This window comes from Hemicordylus capensis, chromosome 6, assembly GCF_027244095.1.
Source record: "Hemicordylus capensis ecotype Gifberg chromosome 6, rHemCap1.1.pri, whole genome shotgun sequence".
NCBI classification, from domain to species: domain Eukaryota; kingdom Metazoa; phylum Chordata; class Lepidosauria; order Squamata; family Cordylidae; genus Hemicordylus; species Hemicordylus capensis.
The window spans coordinates 24,166,449-24,188,573 of NC_069662.1; the positions used below are offsets into that span (position 1 = coordinate 24,166,449).

Here is a 22,125-nt window from a genome sequence, read left to right on the forward strand (position 1 = left end):
AGTGAGAGGTCTCATCCAGGAGACAAAGCCCCTGCAGAACTTGTCTGGATCCACCTGACTTGGAATTCGATCCGGAACTAGATCTTCAACACACACACAAACACACACACGACCATCCCTGCAGTTGAGAACCATTGTTTTAAAGCATAAATCCACCAAGTGAAGCTTGTATATTTGACATGCAGCTGTGGTGGATGCTGAATGATTCACCTGTTGAATTTCTGCCTTTTGGTGCACTTAGTAAAAACCAGAGGGGGGCGGCAGCATGGGCAGTGCTAGAGGCTGCAGAACACAACATCTAGCCTCTTGCCTCTTGGTTCTCTTACCCGAATCAGTCACTGTTTCTCTCCATTTCCCAAACAAGATATACTGGATAGTCCCTTACAAAGTGGCTGGATTTGCCTATGTTTAGTTTCCTGCCTATATCAGGCAGCAGCGATATAGGAAGATGCTGAAAGGCATCCTCTCATACTGCGTGGGAGGAGGCAATGGCAAACCCCTCCTGTATTCTACCAAAAGAAAACCACAGGGCTCTGTGGTCACCAGGAGTCGACACCGACTCCACGACACACTTGACTTTAGGACACTGGAACATAAAAGACCAGCTGCAATGCATCCATTTGCCATGTGAGGGCAAGGGCGGTGCAGGAAGCAGTTAAGCATGCATTTTCCATCCCTGTTCATTCCACTTTTTAGCCTTGCTTTCCCTGCTAGGATCATTATTGCTCCACTCTTGCCTCCACCAAGCAAATATAGCTTGGATCTTACTAGCTCTTCTCCCTTAAATCAAGGTCACGTGTTTACATCCCGGTTGAAATCCACCAGTGCTGCTGCTGAGTTACCCTTTTACTACTACTACTACTACAACGACGACAACGAATATTTATATACTGCTCTTCAACCAAAGTTGACAAAGCGGTTTACAAAGAAAAATAAATACATAATTAAAATGTTCCCCTGTCCCCAGAGGGCTCACAATCTAAAAGAAACATAAGGCAGATACTAGCAACAGCCACTGGAGAGATGCTGTGTTGGGGCTAGATAGGGCCGGTTGCTCTCCCCCTGCTAAAAATAAGAGAATCATCACTTTAAAGGGTGTATCTTTGCTCAGTTAGCTCAGGTGTCTCTTTGCTCTTTCAGCTTCGGTTGAATGTCTTGTGGCTTATCAAACAGCTCAGAGAATCCTAAAGGGTGGCAAAAGGCCAGATTAAGGCCCCACAACTTCAGCTCTCCAACTGTTATTGGACTACGACTTCTATCATCCCTAGCCACAGTGGCCAGTAGTGAGGGGTGATGGGAGTTGTAGTCCAACAATAGCTAGAGGACTGAAGTTGTGAAGTCCTAGGGTAGATTGTTTCCCACCTTTGTGGCATGTGGATTCTTTAGTGATTCTGAGAACCCAACCAGTGTTATTCTGGATTGATTCATGCAGAGTCCAAAGCTGTAATCACAATAACAAAGACATTTTTTCTTAAAAAGCCATCACCGCATCTTGCGACAGTGAAAACCGTAAACCATGGTCCTCAACCTTAAGTCCCCAGATGTTTTTGGATTTGGGAGTTGTAGTCCAGGAACATCTGGGGACCCAAGGCTGAGAACCCCTGCATAGATAGATGATGCTCTTCTGTATATCGTTGAGCAAACTAGGATCTCATAATTCCCAATAGTATGATTTTGGACAAGAAACCATAAGAAGAGCTGCGCTGGATCAGGCCTAAGGCCATCTGTTCCCCACAGTGACCCACTGGATGCCTCCACCTCTGAGAAGCCCACAACCAGGAGATGAACACCTGTCTCTTCTCCTGCCGTTGGTATTCGGAGGCATCTGAATCTGGATGTGACCATACAGGCGGTGGGAAAATTGCTTATTTAGTTAGGATTAAATAACGAGGAGTATTTGACATCAGAATGTATGCAGTGGCTTCAGTTCTCTAAATAAGCCAAAAGTACACAAAGAGAAAGCCACCGAATGGCGCATGGGGAAGTAACCTGCCTAGAGAGCAGGGAGCTGTGGGTTCGAATCCCCTCTCAGGGCTGTCCTTAGCCCTGGCGGGGTGTGAGGCTCAGGGCAAATCAGCCAGTGCAGGGACCCCTTCCAGTTCATTCTAGTGGGGGTTAAAAGAGCGGGGCCCGGGGCTTGTCATGCTGTAAGGACAGCCCTGTCCCCGCTGGTGTGTTTCTCAGAATATGGGAAACACCTATTTTGGGCAGCAGCGATATAGGAAGGTGCTGAAAAGCATCATCTCATACAGATGGCAATGGTAAACCCCTCCTGTATACTACCAAGAAAACCACAGGGTTTTCAATGGCAGAACTTTACACAAAGAGAACTGATCCAGATTTCATGGGGCCCTCGGCACACTGCTCTCCTTGGCCACCTCCTACTTTGGTGGACCCACATAAGGCTTGCAGTGGGGCTGACCTTGGGAGAGAGGAAGCTATGACAGAGCTGCTCTCTCAGCCAAGAAAGAGGCCCTGCCGCCACTGCACACAGACTGTAGGCAGACAGGGGACCTAGAGGGCCCTTCTCAGGGTTCTGGGCCTTTGGCAGTTGCCCAACAATGCTGGCCCCTGTGCTGGAGCTGCTGTGGGGTCCTTATGCAGTGATCTGTGGTCTGGGAACCTTAAGCACAACTTCCCCAGCAGAGTTCTTGCAGACACAGAAAGTGGGGCTCCCTAAAGGATCAGACTGTAATGTCTTGATATGAATCTGTGCTATGGACACACTTGGAATGCTGTGTACGGCTGGGTTTCTTAAACAGGGAACATAGGAAGCTGCTATATACCGAGTCAGACCATTGGTCTATCTAGCTAAGTATTGTCTTCACAGACTGGCAGCGGCTTCTCCAAGGTTTCAGGCAGGAATCTCTCTCAGCCCTATCTTGGAGAAGCCAGGGAGGGAACTTGAAACCTTCTGCTCTTCCCCTGTTGTTGCTGAACTACAACACCCATCATCCACAACCATGGCAGCAATTGTGACTCTGGATGATGGGACTTCTTGTTGTCCAACAACAACATCTGGAGGAGATCCAAGTTTTGGGAACCCCTGCTGTACAGTTCTGGGTACTCTTATCTCCAAAAGGTTACTGTGGAGCTTGAAGCGGTTCAGAAAAGGACAACATATCGGGGCCTACTTAGAAGGAAAGACGAGTACATCCAAGGTTTAGAAAAACAGTGACTAAGGAGGAGATGAGAGAGGTTTATAAAATTAAGCATGATGTGGAGAAAGTGGAGATTGAGGACTTTTTCCTCCCTTTCTCATAATCCTTACTCTCAGGGCCATCCAATGAAACTGACTGGCAGGAGATTCAGACTAAGCAAATATTTCTTCATACAACACATTATCATTAACTTATAGAATTCACTACTGAGATGGCTCTAAAGTGGGAATAGATATATTAATGGAGGAAAGGTCTTTCAGTGTCTGTTATGGCTATATACTGTAGAACTTGGTGTTTAGAGAGAATTAGTACAGAAGACTGTTTATTTATATATGTGTTAGTTTAATTTATATACCGCCCAATATCGAAATCTCTAGGCGATATACAGAATTAAAACATAATATAAAACATTTAAAATTCATAAAAAGATAAAAATCATAATAAATAAAAACACATTAAAATTAAATTTTTGGTATCAGTTGAAGGCCTGGGAAAACAGGTACGTCTTCAGGGTCCTCCTAAAAACAGAGAAGGAGATGCTCTTATTTCAGCAGGGAGCGAGTTCCAAAGCCCTGGGGGCAGTCACAGTTAAGGCCTGGTCCTGAGTTGCTACCAAATGAGCTGGTGGCAACCGTCACCCACGGTTTCGCAAATCAAGGTTTCATGTATCAGCAGATGGGTTTTAGAGACCTAGTTTCTTTATCCACAGCATGAAATATAGGCAATGTTCACCTATTCATGGTTCGTCAGTGGACGGAAATGACTTCTGATGTCATTTCTGGCTGCCATTTTAAAGCACAGAGCCATTTGGTGGCTCTTTTTTTGTTAAAAACAAAAATGAAAACGAAAAATAAGAATTGGGGGGGCAAGAATGCGAGACCTGGAGAACAAGACACTATACTTTTCTACGCTTATTTCTGCAGTTTTTTCTGAGTAAGGAACCTAATCCTTGGATTCCTATAGGGGTTAGGTTTCTTTATTCATGGTTTCCATATCTGAGCTAATTGGCGGGAACAACCCCCCCGCAAATAACGAGGGCTACTTGTGTATGGGCGAGAGCAGGAGACTGTCTTCCCACCCTTCTTGTGGGCTTCATGGAGGCATCTGATTGGGAAATAGGATGCTGCACTAGATACACCAGGACTGCATAATTTCGGCCCTCTGGAAGATGTTGGACTACAACTCCCATCATCCCTGACTGGTGGGCACTGACTGGGGATGATGGGAGGTGTAGTCCAACAACAGCTGGGGGCGGGTGAAGATTTGCAGCCCTAAGGTAGACCTTTGGTCTAATCCAGCCAGGCTCTTTGTGTGTTCTTAAATTAAGAGTAGGTCATAGATGGCTTTCACAGCTGCTCAGTCCCTCCCTGTGTGAATTAAATTCATTCATTCATTCATTTATTACATTTCTATACTGCCCCATCCAAAGGACGACAAGTAAAATACCATCTAACAAACAGCATTTAAAACAAAGAGGGTAAAACAATATAAAAACCAATCTAAAACCCTTCAGAGCCATTTAAAACCAATTTAAAATACTTTTAAAGCCACTAAGTGTTGCTTAATTGCAACACAGTGGCTGAGGTGATCGTTTTGCAGTGATGGTTGTCTGCCTGAACATGCTGATGCTTCACAGACATGTGAGAATACAGAGTGCTGCAGCCCAGATCACCTGTGTTATGCAGGGCTGCAATGGGAGTATGAAGGCTTTCAGTGAGCTCTTTGTCAGGCACCTTTATATTTGGGGAGGCCTAGCCTATTCATACGTTAGGGTCAACATCCGTGCGCTCAGTGTTCAGTGTACACAAGTAGAAATCTGTACGCAGGTACAGTTATTCACATGTTAACATTGAACACATGTAGAGCAGCTGTACATGTGTTCAACGTAACATGTGCATAACTGTCTCTGTCACACATTTGAGGGGTGATGCCAGAACCTAAGGGGTATACTCGTGGGTCAAATGGGCCGTAACCCAAAATTTGGCTTAAAATAAGCCAAATCTGGCAACAAAGTATTATTCACACAAAACATGTACACAAATATGACAAATATCTGTATGAGTGCACAGACATCTGAACCCAGGTACAATGTAACGTCTGAATAAGGATTATTCTCTTGATGTGGGAAACATCTGTATGACAGTGTATGGGAATCCAAGTCTACACTGGGGGTCAGTACCTGGTGCCTCAGAGGCCTCCATGTGCTCAGAAGCCTCTACCCTGTTCAGATCCTGTTGTTCCCATTCCATACCTCCAGGGTTTTTTGGACATATTCATTGCCGCCATCTCTTTGCCAGTCATGTCTAACATAAAGCCACTGAGGGGTCTGTCCTCCATGGATGTGACCTGTCACTCTTTCCTACAGCCGAGTTGCATGATTAGGTCTTACAATATCCAGTGGCAGTGAGTTCCACAGTAGCAAACAGATTGATAATGGCCAGTTTGCCCCAAGTGCCCTGCCTAGAACATTCCCCTGTGACTACATATGGTGGGGAAATATCCCATGTCTACATTTTTGTGGGGGAATATCAGTAGGGCTGCTGTTCAGGAAGTTTATCTGCCGTGACTGATTTGAAGAACCCGAGAGGCATCCACCCAATGCACTTTGCAGGTTGCTGGGACACAGTTTAAAAACCACGGCTCGAAAGGTGTGAGAGCACCGCTGGATATTTCTTAGAGGAGTTTGGGGTGGGTGTTTTCGAGAGGGGCCTTACGGATACGCTCTGAATTCTTCTCCCTCCCTCCCTCCCCTAACTGTTCTCCACAGCCTGTTGGCCTCTTTCGGCAGCTGCTGCCCCAGCGGAGGAAGCCCTCCACAATGGCACCAAAATAGCTAATCCCACGTTGGTCAGAAGAGCTCTCTTTTCCTGCCTGTGTGCATTTCTGTGCATCCATCTGTGTAGCATTTCTCCGGCAATTCCGCCGGCCGCTCGGCAACACAGAACCCCGGGCCATTTGTCCCTCTGATGTGCCCCTCCCAAACTTCTTTCTCCCCTCACTCCCCCCAAGGCCATCTCACATTCATGCCCTTCACCCCCCCCCCCACAAGACAGCCCCCCACTGGGTCCAAGCAGCCTCTAGAAGGCCCAGCTGCCAACAAGCAACACCTGCTAGACAGCCAGGCTCCGGCCTCCATCGGCCTTCACATCCCCCCACAAAGACACACACACACACTCCCGCCACTGCCTTTCCCCCCTTTTGCTTTATATCAACCACCTGTTTATTATATTCTCAGCTATTTCCATCCTTAACAACAGGTGGGGCCTGTCCCCCTGGGGCTTGCGTCTGCTAGGCTGGAAAAGCGTCTGGTTACACCAGGAGAGGTTTGTGCTGGGCGGGGGTGGCAAGGCAAGCAGGGCTCAGGGGCCTATTCCCAGCTGTGGAAGGAGTGACATTAATATGTCTGGGATAGAACAGCCCCGGCTGAGAGCCAGAGCTCCTGGGTTCCCAGGAAGGCACAGGGCCGAGGGACCGATTCCCACAAAATGCAAGGCGTTGGCCTCGGGGAGCTGCTCTCCCCCTCCAGGCCCAGATGACCGCTTTCCTGCAGCACGCACACACGCCGAGGACTTGGCATGATTTAATCCGGAAGCACTTCTGCGCTATGCATGTTTCGCCGCTTGAGAAAGTGAGAAAATATAAGCCCGTCTCTGAGCCAAGAAGATTTCCATTCTATGACCTGTTTATGCAAATCCACCACATTCGGGGGTGGTTCTTGTTGGGTTTTTTGGCAGGGTGGAGGCGGCAGCGGCAGCATCTGTTTTGCTTTTGCTGCCCATGGGGAGGTATTTAGAGCATACGGTCTTCAGAGTTACACAGAACGTTTCACCTTGATGCAAGTTTAGGTGTAAATCAGGTATTTGTTTTGATCCCATACCCTGTTTTCAAAGCCAGGACTCCATCTTGGAAGATGGACAGCAAGGACAGAGGGGCCTCTGAGCGTGTGCAAAATCCATTATTCTCACATTTAGGATGTGTAGAATTCATTTCTCTCCACCACCTCCAGCCCCAGTGCACACCAGCCACCACTGTATTTAGGACATTAAATGTGCTCCCTCCCATCCCTGAAAATCCTCTGTTGGTCCTCCTAATTCTATCTTGGAATTTTGCTTTTAGGCCAGATGGTTTTCAGGCTTGTCAAGCCTTGGGGCCAGGATGTGTCCTCTTGTACTTCGTAAAGTGACATTCATATTGATGACATAATAGTAATATTAATAGGCCATCCTGACTAAAGCTCAATGAAAAAAGTCTGTCTGTTTGTTTATTCCTCCATTTATGTCTGGCTCTGCCTCCAGTGCACATGGTTATGATTATCCTCACAACAACCCTCTGAAGTAGGTTAGGCTGAGAGAGAAGTGACTCACTCAGTGAGTTTCAGGGGTGAGTGGGGATTTGAACCCTGGTCTTAGTCCAACATTCTAACCGCCACACCACACTGGCTTTCCAAGTTGTGTTAGTGGAAGAAGATCACATGGGTACTCTAAATCCTGGGAATTTTCAGAGTTGCACTCTTGCACAAAAGTTCCCTGTGAAACAAATGACGTGGGCCACAGATTGTGCACGTTGTTGCTCAAGTGCAAAACGCAAGCTCCAGACTTAGCATGGCTAGCTAACACACGGGCTTTGTGCTAGTGCCGTCTTCTGGCGCAAGGTAATCTTCTTGCATTAATCGGGATGTGGGCCAAAATGTTCTAGCTCCTTTGCATTCCCAGCCAACACATCTATACCCTGGCCCCAATCCTATGGTAAACAGGCACGGCTGTATTTTCGAAACGCCAAGTGCTGAGAACCCTGGGCCCCCAGGAGAGCAGGTCTTCTTGTGGTAGTGATCAAGAATTTCCCCCTTTGCTAAGCAGGGTCTGGCTTGGTTTGCATTTCGATGAGTATACATGCGAGGGCTGTAAGATACTCCCCTTAGGGAATGGGGCCAGAGCTCAATGGAAGAACATTTGCTTTGCATGCAGAACCTCCTAAGTTCAGTCCCTGGTAGCATCTCCAGATAGGGCAGGGAAAGACTCCTGCCTGAAACCTTGGAGAAGCTGCTGGCTGGCAGTCAGTGTAGACAGTATTGAGGTAGACGGACCAGTGGTCTGACTCGGCATAAGGCAGCTTCCTATGTCCCTGTGTAACCTGTACCTCAGAGGGTTGTTGTGAGGATGAAATGTAGGAGGAGGGAACCTCCTCTGTCATCTGGAGCTCCTTGAAGGAAGGGTGACGCAGACTACTGTTCAGGGCGGCTTACGACATTAATAACATTGATACAATATAGAAAAGTTTAAAAATTAATAAAAGTTTAAAAGTTAAGAGGCCAGGCTGAAGCCACATTTAAAAGTTACATTTTTTAAAAAAAGATTCAAATTAAAAGTTCTAAGTAGAAAGCTAAAAACTTCAGAAACCTGCCAGATACAAGCAGTGGATAAAATATCAAAAGTCTCTCTAAAAAGATGTGTCTTCAATAGTTTCTTAAAAACACTGAGCGAGGGAGCAGGGCGAATTGTTCTCGGTGGGTTAATTATCCAGGGCGGTGGGCCCTGGGCCCTGAAATCATTTAAGCACCTAGCAACACTCCTGGTACAGAAACAGCTGGGGGGAGGCGGGGTGCAGTGTTGTGCAGCCCTGAGCTGGTTAGATCCTGCCGTTTAGAACCCCACTCTCTCTTCCCGCTGGCAGGACTGGAGCCCTCTGCCTCCTGACTGGGGTCAGGAGGACCAACCGCTGACCTTGGCAGAGGTCAGAGAGGAGGCTGGGGCCACATCCCGTCCCTCCCCCAGCGCCTCCCTTGCCTGCTTTGCCTGCACTTGACTGTCTTGGCCTGGCCGATTAAATGTGCCTTTGAACGCTTTGATCTCCCCCCCCCCCCCGCAAAAAAAAAAAAGCAAGATCTAAAAGGGTCTCCTGTGTTCCTTTTGCCTGCAGCCAAGGCTCATGCGACACCCTCCACACCGATTCCTTTTGAATCTTCAAAGCCTTCGCATGCTTTAACTGATTACACATTTAGCATCTCTAATCTCTCTTTGGCCCCCACCCTGGAGGCAGCCTTGGGACATGTCCCTCTTCTTTCAAGCTTGTCTTGTCACGCTTGCTCTGATGTTCCTCCAGCTCCACATTTCAAGTGCGGGGAGGAAGGGGGTGCAGCTGGAGGCCTCTTGCAAACTCTCCGAGAAGAGCCCCTCCCCATGCAGGTCTTCTCAGATCCTGCAGTTACCCTGGACTCATAGGAACATAGGAAGCTGCCAGATACTGAGTCAGACCATTGGTCCATCTAGCTCAGTATTGTCTTCGCAGACTGGCAGCGGCTTCTCCAAGGTTGCAGGCAGGAATCTCTCTCAGCCCTATCTTGGAGATGCCAGGGAGGGAACTTGGAACCCAGATGCTCTTCCCAGAGAGGCTCCGTCCCCTAAGGGGAATATCCTACAGTACTCACACTTCTAGTCTCCCATACATATGCAACCAGGATGGACCCTGTTTAGCTAAGGGGACAAGTCATGCTTGCTACCACAAGACCAGCTCTCCTCTCCCTCATTTTGCCCACTGAGTTTTCAGGCTGCAGAAATATCTTCACACAGTTGAAACAGGCCCAAGGAGCAGGTTTGTTTCCGCCTTCCTGCTGGCAGTGATTTACTTGTGGAACTCATGGCCACAATTCACACAGTTGTTCACACAATTGACATTAGATCAATCAGTTGACATTGGATTGACGTTGGATCATAGAATTGACATTAGATCTAATTTGATCTGCTGATCTTAAGCGTGATCTTGAGCCCAGCTGGGTAGGACACAGTGTTCCCTCTAACAGGGATTCCCAGATGCTGTTGACTACAACTCCCAAAATCCCCAAGCAAAAGCCATTGCAGCTGGGGATTCTGGGAGTTGTAGTCAACAACATCTGGGAATCCCTGTTCGAGGGAACACTGGTAGGACGATTTTTCTTCCTACCTCCTTCTGAAACTGGGGGTGTGATCTGGGTAGGGCATGCTTGTCCAGCTAGGGCTTAGCTTCACAATCCAGCTCCCAGCCTCTGGCCTTGTTTTTAATGGGGATGATAGGAGTGTTGTAGTACAACATCTGTTTGGGAACCCCTCGCTTAGACCATCACAGAAGTGTGAAGACGGAAGGATCTGGCATCCAGGATTCCTGGTTTCCCTTCCCGTTGAAAGGTGAAGTCTTGGGACCAAAGCACAGGCCTGGGTGTGAAATCACAAGTGTTCTCTCCCTTTGAAATCACAAGTGCCCCCCTTTCTGACTTTAATTTATTCAAGAATTCCCTCTTGGTTCAACGAATGCACAGTGCCACTATTCACAAGTTAAATGTCACCACGCATCCCACTAGTATGTGCAGGAGAAGACACTTTTAAAAGTGGTGATTCTCTTAAATTTAGCAGGGGGAGAGCAACTGACCATATCTGACCCCAGCACAGTATCCCTCCAGTGGCTGTTGCTGGTATCTGCCTTATGTTTCTTTTTAGATTGTGAGCCCTCTGGGGACACGGGACCTTCAAAATTAGTTGATTATGTATTATTTATTTTTCTATGTAAACCCACCTTGAGAACTTTGGTTGATGCCATGAGATTTGACACAATCTAGTCTTGATATGGTTGGTAACAGTCTGAGCATCTGCAGTTCTCCTTCTTGTATTACCTGCCAACATGTCATCCCACTGCCATTGACTTCACCTTTCTCTAGTCTGTGACGGAACAGACAGTGTGGGGGAACGTCTTGTTGGTTTCATCAGAGCCTCCATTCTGGAGAGGTTGGTAAGGTTGGTTAAAGCCTTGAGGGATAAAAGTTTATATAAGTTCTGCCCAATCATGTTCCTTCAAAAGGCAGGTAATGACACCCCTTTGAGGTTTTGTTTTGGTAATGCTTTACACGCAGGCTTATAGGAAGCTGCCTTATACTGAGTCAGACCATGGTTGCAGTTAGCTCAGTATTGTCTACAGTACACTGACTGGCAGTGGATTTCTAAGATTTCAGGCAGGAGTCTCTCCCAGCGCTACCTGGAGATGCCAGGGAGGGTACCTGGGACCTGCAGATGCTGTGAGTTGTGCCTCTGGTCTTATGGTAGCAAGTGTGGCTTGTCAGCTAAGCAGGGTCCACCCTGGTTGCATTTGAATGGGAGACTACATGTGAACACTGTAAGAGATTCCCCTCGGGGAAGAGCATCTAGGTTCCAAGTTCCCTCCCTGGCTTCTCCATGGTAGGGCTGAGTGAGATTCCTGCCTGCAGCCGTGGAGAAGCTGCTGCCAGTCTGTAAAGACAATACTGAGCTAGAAGCTAGATAGACCAAAGGTCTGACTCGGTATATGGCAGCTTCCTATGTCCCCCAAGGGAGATCTCTTTCAGTGCTCACATGTAGTCTCCTATCCAAATGCAAACCAAGATGGACCCTTGCTATCACAAGAACAGCTCCAGCTTTCCTTTGCAGGAAACAGAGTTACCAAACTTTTTCCTGCCCAGGTCCCTGTGCCTTTCACAACTTTATAGCAAGCAAAATCCAGCCGGTGAAGCTTCTCCTGGAACAGAGGTTCAGTGGGGGTGTGTGGGGAGTATCCCTTGCAGATTTCTTCTGGCCAAGCCACTGGAGTCCTACCAGAAAACCTTAAGCACTGGAAGCCAGTTTGCCTTGGTTCTGTCAGTGCTGATGTCATGCCGTGGAATGGATTTAGGGTTTACAGGCAACAAGAGTTAGGTGCACTTGAGTGATCCAGGCAAGGGAGCCGGGCTGGCCAACCCGAGTCTCTCTGTTGGATTACACCTCCCATCTTCCGTAACCACTCAGGGGATGGTTGTCAATTGTCCTGGATTAGGTGATATAAAAAATGTAACAAGCAAATGCATATAAATAAGGGTGAGAGCATGGGTAATTGAGAACTTCCTAATTCGCATCCTTCATTGGCCACCAACCCACCAGCAGTCTGCCTCCTCCTCTTCCGGATCAGATTATTATTATTATGATTAATATAACTGCATTTCAACAAAAAAAGCTTTTGAAGCTGTTTACAGTGCAAAGGGAAATAAGGAAATAGTTCCCTGTCCCAAAGGGGCTCACAATAATTTAAAAAAAGAAGCATAAGGGAGACACCAGCCGCCGCCACTGAGAGGGGCTTTGTATGGGCTGAATTAGGGCCAGTTGTTCTCCCCCTGCTAAATATAAGATAGCCACCACTTCAAAAGGTGCCTTTTTGCCTAGTGAGCCATAGGAGAGCTATTTTCAGCCTCTGCCCACACCACCATTTGGATTATGCCGCTAATAATACCGGCCTTTTTATGGGATTGTAAGGCTTCTTGAAATATTTGATTGTTGTATTTATTTGAATAACCCCTATGCCACCCCTAGACCACTTTGTCCCCCCAAAGAGCAGTTCACAGTGTGTTGTAGACAGACACCGCATTCAGACACTGCATGAAACCGGAGTTATAGGTGGCTGAGTTACATAACCTGAGTTACACGAGGCTGGGGTTTGTGTAACTGTGTCTGAATGCATGAAATTGCAGTTTGTACCCTAACTCAAACTGAGGTATCAGTTTCCAAACTCCAGTTTGAACCCTCGGCTTGAAGTGAGGTTTGCTGTTTGGCCTCTGGTTTGTGGCTACCCAGGGGCAGGGTGGGGCAGGCAGGGCATGTGCCCCGGGTGCCACTTGAAGGGGGCGCCATTTAAAAAAAAATTTTTTTTTTAATTGCCACCGAAAACAGAATGGCCACCGTGCATGCTCAAATGGCCTCTGTGAGGCCCTAGGCCAGGGGTGGGGAACCTTGGCACTCCAGCTGTTGTTGAACTACAACTCCCATCATCCCCAGCCACAATTGTGGCTGGGGATGATGGGAGTTGTAGTTCAACAACAGCTGGAGTGCCAAGGTTCCCCAACCCTGCCCTAGGCCATGCCAGGCCTCTCAGAGGCCATTTGAGCATGCACGGTGTCCATTTTGTTTTCAGCGGCCATTTAAATAAAATTATTTTTAATAATGGCCACCACACATGCTCAAATGGTCCCTGCGAGACCCTAGAGGCCAGCGGAGGGAGGGGGAACCTTTGCAGACTCCCCCCCCCACGGCACTTAGGAAGCCCCCCAAAGGGGCTACAGGTTAAAAAAAAAGTTTAAAAATTAATATAATATAAGTCACTGTACACATATTCAGTTTGGCACTATGTACTTGTGAATACTGAGCTGAAGCTTATGAGCTAGGATTGTATTCATTTGCACTTGCTTTGCTTCTTGTGATAAGTGAGTTAAATGTGATGTCTTAATAATATGGCTATTAATGGTGAGTTTGTCTTTGAATCAGTGTGAAATACTTAGTATTAAGGCCCACTGGGGGTTTCTTGCTCTCTTTCTCTCATTTTAACTGTCTTTCTGGAATACTAGAATATATTCCAAGCAATGACACAGTTTACTCTGCATATCCTTTAATTATTTTCAGAGGATCTGGGAAAAGTCAAATTCTCCATTGATTTTTAAAACTTATGTAATAGTGATGCTACAATGCATAGTAGAGAATTAGACAGGCACTTCTGTTTAGTTTTCCAAGTACACCTCCACATAGTATTTGGGTATTTCATGAGCCCCAGCATACTGAAATTTGTAGTTTTCCAGCATTTTTTGGTCTGGCTACATCCACTGCTAAATAGTTTTTGAAATATTAAAAGATGATATTAAAAGATTAATGAGCTTGACTTGTATTTTTGAGCTGATATTATGGTAAATTATCTGAAAGATGGGTGTCAGATGTTTGGACAGGGGGCACAATTTCAGTGCTTGCCCCAGGTGCTATTTTCCCTAGATAAACCTCTGCGGTTACCTTTGTTATGTCTGAATGCAGAACTGGAGGCAGTCTTCCCTGGAACTGGAGTTGAGGGAAGGAAGCTCCTCCCTCACTCTGTCCCAATTGGCTGCTGTGGCTGTCCAGTTGGAGAAGTGGAACCTGTAACTCTGATTTCATGCAATATCTGAATGCGGCCAGGGTCTTGGACTTGGATTGGGAAAACCTGAGTTCATATCCCCACTCAGTAGCCCTGTTCAGATGTTATGTTGTACCTGTTCAGATGTCTGCACATATGTGCTTATGTGTAATTGTGTATGTGTGTATGTATGTGTATATATGTGTGTGTGTGTGTGTGTGTGTGTGTGCGCGTGTGTGCGCCCTTCATCCTCAGGGCAATTAACAACAAGCAACAGGATAAAAACAATTCAACAAAAGTATAAAAACAGAACAAATGCAGCTAAACATTTAAAAAGAGCAAGGGACAAATCATTGGCCAAAAGACAGAATAGAAAGGACAGTCTTCACTTTCCTGGATACAGGTTTGTACCTGCGTACACTGTACACAAATTGGACGAGTGCCGTGTTCATGTGAATAGGGCAGGTATAAAGCTTGATAGGTGACCTTTGGTCAATTATTCCATGTTGTGAAGTTAAAATGGGGGAGGCACACACACACACCCCTGTGTGTCACACTGTGAGCTCTTTGAAGGAAGGGCAGAATAAAATGGTAATCAATAAAAGCAAACTATTGTTAATTTTCTGAACCCCTCTTTGGGGTGGCAAATGGGATGGCCCAAGAATACTACCGGAAGTGGTTGTCCTGTTGAGCATCCCACTTCCTCTTTCTTTCTTCTCTCTTGTCCCCAGAGCTGTCTGAATGTTTTATGGTGAATGGGGCTGATTACCGGGGCTCACAGAACCGGACCTCACCTGGGAGCACGGGGCGGCCCTGTCTCTACTGGAACCAGACGCGGGAGCATGCCTACAACACGGCCAAGTACCCCAATGGCGAGTGGGGGCTGGGCAGCCACAACTATTGCCGAAACCCAGATGGCGATGTGCAGCCCTGGTGCTACATCTCGGAGAATGAGGAAGGGATCTACTGGAAGTACTGCGACATCCCCACCTGCCACAGTGAGTGCGGAGGGCTGGGCAGACCGCCTGTGTCTATAGGGTTGCCCAACAGTGAGAGTTAATTGCAGTAGTATGGTCCAGCCAAGAGAGCAGGGGTGGCCAGCGGGAGGCTCTTCAGTTCTTGTCGGACTATAACTCCCATCTTCCCCAACTGCAGTCAATTGCAGCTGGGGGTGATGGGGGTTGTAGTCCAAGAACAGCTGGGGAGCCTCTGGTTGACCATCCCTGCGGTAGAGACTTGGATCAAAGCTATAACCACAGATGAGTGGGGAGCTGCGAGGGGCAGGTCTTTGTGGGAATCTTGGCGGTCCGGAGAACAGCATTCCAGAGTTGAGGCAGCACCGCAAAAAAAAAAAGACCTTTCCTCTGATTGCTTCCGTACCGAGTTTTTTTAATAGCAAGAGCACGCGGAGAACGGCCACAGAAGATGACAAGCAGGTTCAAGTGGGAACCATGTAACTAGGATCCTTTATTGTTCTCCCCAGTGCCCGGCTACATTGGCTGCTTCCTGGATTCCGGGACCCCCCCAGCGCTGAGTGGAAGCAGCGGCACCTCCACCAAGCTCACGGTGCAGGTTTGCCTCAGCTTCTGCCGCAAGCGGGGCTATAAGGTAATTCCTCTCTCCCACAGTGGCTACATCTGTGCTCCAGGACTTACACTGGTTTGGCAGGGAAACCCTGGGAATTATAGTTCTGTAAGGGGACCCAGGGGATCTCTAACAAAGAATGCCTAGCACATTGCCAAACTACAATTCCCAGGGTCCTTTGAGGGGAGTCATGACAATTACCTACGCTGTGTATCCAAAAGCCAAAATTCTAGTAACCAACCAGCCAACCAACCAAAAGAAAACAAAGAGCTCATTCACAAAATTAAAAACTGTGGTCTAACCAAGTTTGGGAGCTGTGTGTGCTCTCCAGTTTTCGGTTTTATGGAAGCAAGGCAGGGTAGCTTTCCCTCCTGCTTTTGGTTTCTATAGAATCCCTCATCTGGTTGGATGTTCAGCAGAGTCAAAAGGGGCAAGGGTGGAGGGAAGCCAGCGGCAGCCTGGGTTCAGCAACTGCTGCGGGCCACCTAGCCTCGCCCCCTGCATCTGATGTCAGACGTAGGGAGCGTTTAGCCATGCCTCTGCGCCTGACATCAGATGTGGGGACGTGGCTTAGCTCCCAAATGGATTGGCCGCACAGGCTGGAGTGACTCTTCCTGCCTTTTAAAGGAAAGGAGGGCCACTCTGGCTTCTCCACCAACCTAGCGCGGTCTGATCTAACTCCCGAATGGGGCCACGCAGCCCCATTTGGGAGCTAAACCACACCCCCATGTCTGATGTCAGGCAGGGAGGGAAAAGGCAAGGAGAGTTGCTCTGGCCTGTGCTGCCAATGCAGCGTGAGCTAATCTTACTCCCGAATGGGGCTGCACAGCCCCGTTTGGGAGCAAAATCACACACACAGGCCCGGTATCTTGATGTCAGAGGCCACAAGGCACGGCCCCTGCGAGGCGGTAGCCCGGGTTCTTTGAACCCGTTTGTCCAGTGGTGGCTTCGCCCCCATAAAGGGGGATGAGTTGGCTGGATTTGGTGAAAGAGCCCTGAGAATCTATAGCTTCTAAACTTCTTAAAGATGGAGTCTAAGTTAAGCAGACTCATGATCTCAGTCTGGGCTTCTGCGATGAAGAAGAACTAACAATGGTGGTTTCCCCATATTTAGAAAATATGAGCCCTCTTCAGACATTATGAGCGCTGCGAGTGCTCATGCTTACGGGGGCAAAAGCGGTGAGGAAGTCCCACTGCCCTGCTGTCAGCCATCCCCTCGTACCGGACAAGCACACTTATGGCACTGTTTGTCTGAAGGGGGAAGCGTTGTATGTGTGTTCACCGGTGATTCTATGAGCTGCAACCTCAGCTCATCAAGGTTGCAGCTCACGGAACTGCCAGTTACAGCTCCTCCCACTTCAGACAAACCGCACCGGAAGCATGTTGGTTGGATGTGTGGAAGAGTGGTTGACAGTGGGGCGGGACTTCCTCCCCACCTTTGACCTCATAAATGTGAGCATCCCCAGAGCTCATAAGATTCGAAAAGGGCTACACACTCTAGCAATGACTCTCTGTCCCACCCCCAGCGTCTCCTGTGCAGCTTGAGCGTCAGACACTAGGAGGCGGTCCTGTTTCTCTTCATGTGGTGAAAAGCGTCACCTACTGATGCCTTTTAGACTGTGAGCACTTTGGGCAGGCCCTCACTCTCCGTCAAGCAACACACAAGTCTCTCTCTCTCTATAATTCCTACTAGCAAATTAATATGATGGTGCTGTTGAAGGCAAAAAATCCGGCCTTTTCTGGTCAATGGTCCACTTTGGAGGCCACCGACTTTTGCTCTCCATCCTCTCTCAAGCATCTCTCAACCAGGCTAATTTTAAATCAAATCCCACACATCCAAGCTGCAAATCAAATTGCTGGGTGGCAGGTGGGGGGAGATCACCCAGTTAAAGAAATCTGCCAACTAGTATCCATTAAATCCACATATAATTGCATATGATTAAACATTCGCTTTGAAGCAGGGCTGCAGGACATTGGCCCTGATGCAGATGTTGGACTGCAGTGGCCATTATCCCTGACTGCTGGCCACTCTGGCGGGGAATGATGAGAGTTATAATTCCACAACAGCTGGAGGCCTGAAATTGTGCAACTCTGCTTTGAAGAAGAAGCGCACATTCTTTTCTTTTCTTATTTGAGATTGCACATATCATATGTTCCAGCAGCTGCAGTCTTAGAGTAGGCATTCCCTCTTGGGCGAGACTTTAGGGCTCATGTCTCTTCTAAGATGGTGACTATAGGAACCTGGAGAGCTGCCGTATACTGAATCAGACCATTGGTCCACCTAGCTCAGTACTGTCTACACAGACTGGCAGCAACTTTCCAAGGTTTCCAAGGCAAGAGTCTCTCCCAGCCCGCCTGAAGATGTCAGGGATTGAAGCTTGGACCTTCTGCGTGCAAAGCAGATGCTCTTCCGCTGAGCCATTTCCCCCTCCCCTAAGAATATTACAGCGTTTATATGTAGACTCTCATCCAAATGCAAACCAAGGTGGACCCTACTTAGCAAAGGGGACAATTCATGCTTGCTACCACAAGACCAAGTGACACCTTAAGTGGTGCAGTGGGAAATGCTTGAATAACAAGCAGAAGGTTGCCGGTTCGAATCCCCGCTGCTACTATATCGGGCAGCGATGATATAGCAAGATGCTGAAAGGCATCATCTCATACTGCATAGGAGGAGGCAATGGTAAACCCCTCCTGTATTCTACCAAAGAAAACCACAGGGCTCTGTGGGCACCAGGAGTCGAAATCGACTTGACTGCACACTTTACCTTTACCACAAGACCAGCTCTCTTCATTTATACTTACATTTTTAATAAAGATTCACATTAAAAGTCATGATTATTTTTTAAAAAATATGTCATGTCTTTAAAAGATGTGTTGCCTGATTAATGAAGGATGCCTTTCCCCCCTTTTCCCAATCAGCCGTGTGCCTTCCATCTTGACAGGAGTGGGGACATTCAAGCACATCACCCCCTTTGCCATTTCCAACCAATCTGGTTCATTCCTGGCTGTGGCCGAGATGGAGCGTGGCCATCTCTTGGCCATGGATGCGAGTAGCATTTGTTTTGTCTCTCTACTATCCGTTTTTATGAGCGCAGCAAATGCACAGTTGTTAGCCATTCGCTGCGCTCAATTCAGAGATGCCTGTCCTTGCAGTTATGCTTTTGTTCTGGAGATACTGCATTTTCTGATCATTACATGCACAATATTTTGTACCTGGGAAAATGCTGCTCATCTCCCACAGACAGCAGCCACTGAATAATTTTCACAGAAAGGGCCGAACTCACAAAGGGGGCATGTGAGAGACTGGTGCCCTCACGGGTATTCTGGGCTCTTTCTCTGAATGTCCAGCTGTCATTTTTAAAAGAAAGAAAAAATAAGGAGTTTTCAGTCCTTTTATTGACAGAATCATAAATTAAAAACGTGCAGGTATTATTTCTACCTCATGGCTCTGAGAAGGAAACCTGCCCTCAGTTTTTGTCCTCACTAGCCAATGAATAGCAAGGTATTGCGGTGATTGCCAAGAGCTTGGGCACTTTAATTTTTTTTAAATTATAGTGTTATTGCCTCTACTGAAAAGTATTGAATAAATAAAATGGCTTTCCTTTAAATATTAGATTACTTGTGTTAGTTTTTTCCTGTTTTGTATTTCCTTAAGGCCTACCCATGTACGAATACGATGAATATTTATATACTGTTTGTCAGCAAACACACATAAAAAATAAAATAAAATGGCTCCCTGTCCCCAAAGGGCTCACAATCTAAAAAAGAAACATAAGATAGACACCAGCAACATTCACTGGAGGGATGCTGTACAGGGGATGGATAGGGCCAGTTGCTCTCCTCCTGCTAAATAAAGATAATCACCACTTTAAAAAGTTTTCTTTACTCAGAAAAACTTTTTTAAATTGTTTTCTTTTACTGAGTTTTCTTTACTCAGTTAGCAGGGCAACTGAGTGTCAGGGCATTTGTTTTTAAATTGGATGATGATGATGATGATGATGATGATGATGATGATGGTAGTGGTGGTGGACCTTTCTTCCACCATGGAAGGCAAGACTGTAGGGATGTGCACGAACTGCTTCGGCACTCCTTTTGTGGAGCACTGAACCGTTTTGAAAGTCTAGTGTTCGAGCCAGTTCAGAAGCGGGGGGAGGATGCCCTTACCTGCCCCGACACATTCCCCCTGCCGGCACTCTCCCCAAAACAGCTGGCATGGGGCTGCAGCATACCTTCTTGCAACCTGGGTCAACTTTGTTGACACACACAATGCATGTGTATCGGCCACTTCTGGTACAACACTGACTGGGGCTGCAAGGAAGTATGCTGCAGCCCCATGCCAGCCATTTTGGGGAGAGCGCTGGTGGAGGAAAAGCAGCGGGGCAGGTAAGGGCACCATCTCTGCTTCTTAAAGCGCCCCCCCCCCACTCCCAGGAGTGCACGAACCAGTTTGTGCACATCGCTACATGACAGCCCATTTTTCCACCATACCACTCCAGCCCCACAACATTCATCTAGCCTTTCAAAAAATGTTGATCGTTTAAGTTGTGGCCTCAAAGACTTAGTACAGATATTAGCTAGAATTCAGAGAGATTTAGTTGCAGCTTAATTCACATTGAATTGCATGATTTGTTTTCAGGGAGTTGAAGGCAGCCTGAATGAGGCATTGCAGGCAGCTGCTCCTTCTGTGCACGCCCAGCCCATGATGGTCTCTGGTAAAGCAGGTTTTTGTCTTGCTGCCAAAACCTGCACAACCTATTTGACCAGAGGGCTGCCCTGAAGTGTTGTGGTGGCTGAGGCAGGGCACTAAATGCTGCCTTGCCCCATGGCCCTGGTGGGAGTCAGCCTGCAAAACTTTGCAAAGTGTGCAAGGGACAAATTGGTCCCAAAGAGCTGCTCCAATGGCGGCAGCAGTAGGTGTCTTGCTGCTTTGCTGGTGCCCTAGTAATCTGCCATCTGAGGCAACTGCCTCTCCTCGCCTTATGAAAGTGCTGCCCTGACCAGAGGCAGTGGTGAGACAAAAGGAATTCTGTGTACACCGTGAGATGTGAAGCTTCTATAAAAGCACATTCAGCTCCCTTAAAAATGAATTGTTGTTTCCGGCCTAACTTCCTTGGAATTGGAGCCATGGAATATATATAATGATTCTGCAAGCCTCAATTGTAGCCTTGCAGTGAGCGGATGTCATGGGCAGACTGTGGAGCCTCATCCATCCTCCTTTTCCCTCCACCTCTTCTCCCCTCCCCCCGTCTCTCGTGCAGTTTGCTGGGGTAGAGGCCGGCTACGCCTGCTTCTGTGGCCATGAAGGGGATGTCCGGCGCAGCCAGCCAGTAAGCGCCGTGGAATGTGACCAAGTCTGCTTTGGCAAATCCAGCGAATTGTGTGGAGGGGACGGCCGGATCGGCATATACAATGGTGAGCACAAGGGCACGGAGGCACCATCCCGGACCTTTGAGGGGTGGGGGTAACGATGTGTATGTATGGCGTGGAGGCCGTGGGTAGAGATAACTGTTTATCCTTCTCCCATTTTATTTTATTTTATTTTATTAACCTATTTCTATAACGCCCAAAACCTGCGTCTCTGGGCGGTGCCATAACACTAGAGCTATTTATTTAAAAGATCCAAATGCCACCATACTTGATAAAGAAATTCATGGCTTGCAACAAAATTCATTTAAAAAAAAAAACAAACTACAGTAAAACACAACCAATCACAGTGTTTGAGTTGGGCAGTGATCTTTACTATTTTTTCAAGCGGGGGCCAGCTTGGCAAAAACACCTCCCAACAAGAGAGCCATTTCCGATTGTGCTGACCTCCACACATGACTGCGCTTTTCTGTGCTGGGAGAGCCCTTTAAAAGGGCCCTTAAGAGTGTTCTGGGGAAAGTGCTGGGAAGAGCTACACTTCCCAGAACTCCCTTCACCTCTTCCAAAATGGTGTCGGAGCTCAAGAGGGCTCCGTTTCCTTTAAAGGAGCCCTGTTGGTACTGTGGAAAGCAGATCACTGCACGGTGAGAATGGTCACCTCTTTATGGCGTCAGGGGGACTGTGCCGAGTATTCAGCTTCAGGCCCAATAATTTAATTTAATTTTACATTTGTAAATGTAAATAATAATAATAATACTGAATAATAATAATAATGATAATGAATGAACTAATAATGAATTAGTCAGGAAGCCACAGGGAGTCAGGGTTGATGGCAGCTGTGATGTCTTTGGTTAACCCATTCCTTGATCCAGGCCAGCTTTTGAATGGGGCTTTAGTGACTTGTATTCCGCACCTGGAGGGGAGGCGGGGCTAACAAACCGCCAGCAGCAAGGCCATTGAAAGCAGTCTGCACTTGCCTCTCTGGACATAGCATCTATTTCATTAAACTGTCAATATTCCTGATTCCACTCCGCTGCCTTGTCCTTGCATACCACAACTCCCTTGGATTCTTGAGGGGCCACCACTGAAACTGATTGGCAGTAGATTCAAGACA

At 47.4% G+C, this 22,125-nt stretch overlaps 1 protein-coding gene across 4 annotated transcripts in view; it reads left to right on the forward strand.

Moving 5' to 3' along the window:
• The window catches only part of KREMEN2 (kringle containing transmembrane protein 2), an 81,412-nt gene that overhangs the window by 39,991 nt on the left and 19,296 nt on the right, over positions 1–22,125 (forward strand). For all 4 annotated transcript variants that reach the window (XM_053260469.1, XM_053260470.1, XM_053260471.1 and 1 more), the window contains 3 exons: positions 14,792–15,058; positions 15,544–15,668; positions 20,906–21,059. In XM_053260469.1, coding sequence (XP_053116444.1) covers positions 14,792–15,058; positions 15,544–15,668; positions 20,906–21,059 — 546 coding nt within the window. The remainder of the gene's footprint in view (positions 1–14,791; positions 15,059–15,543; positions 15,669–20,905; positions 21,060–22,125) is intronic.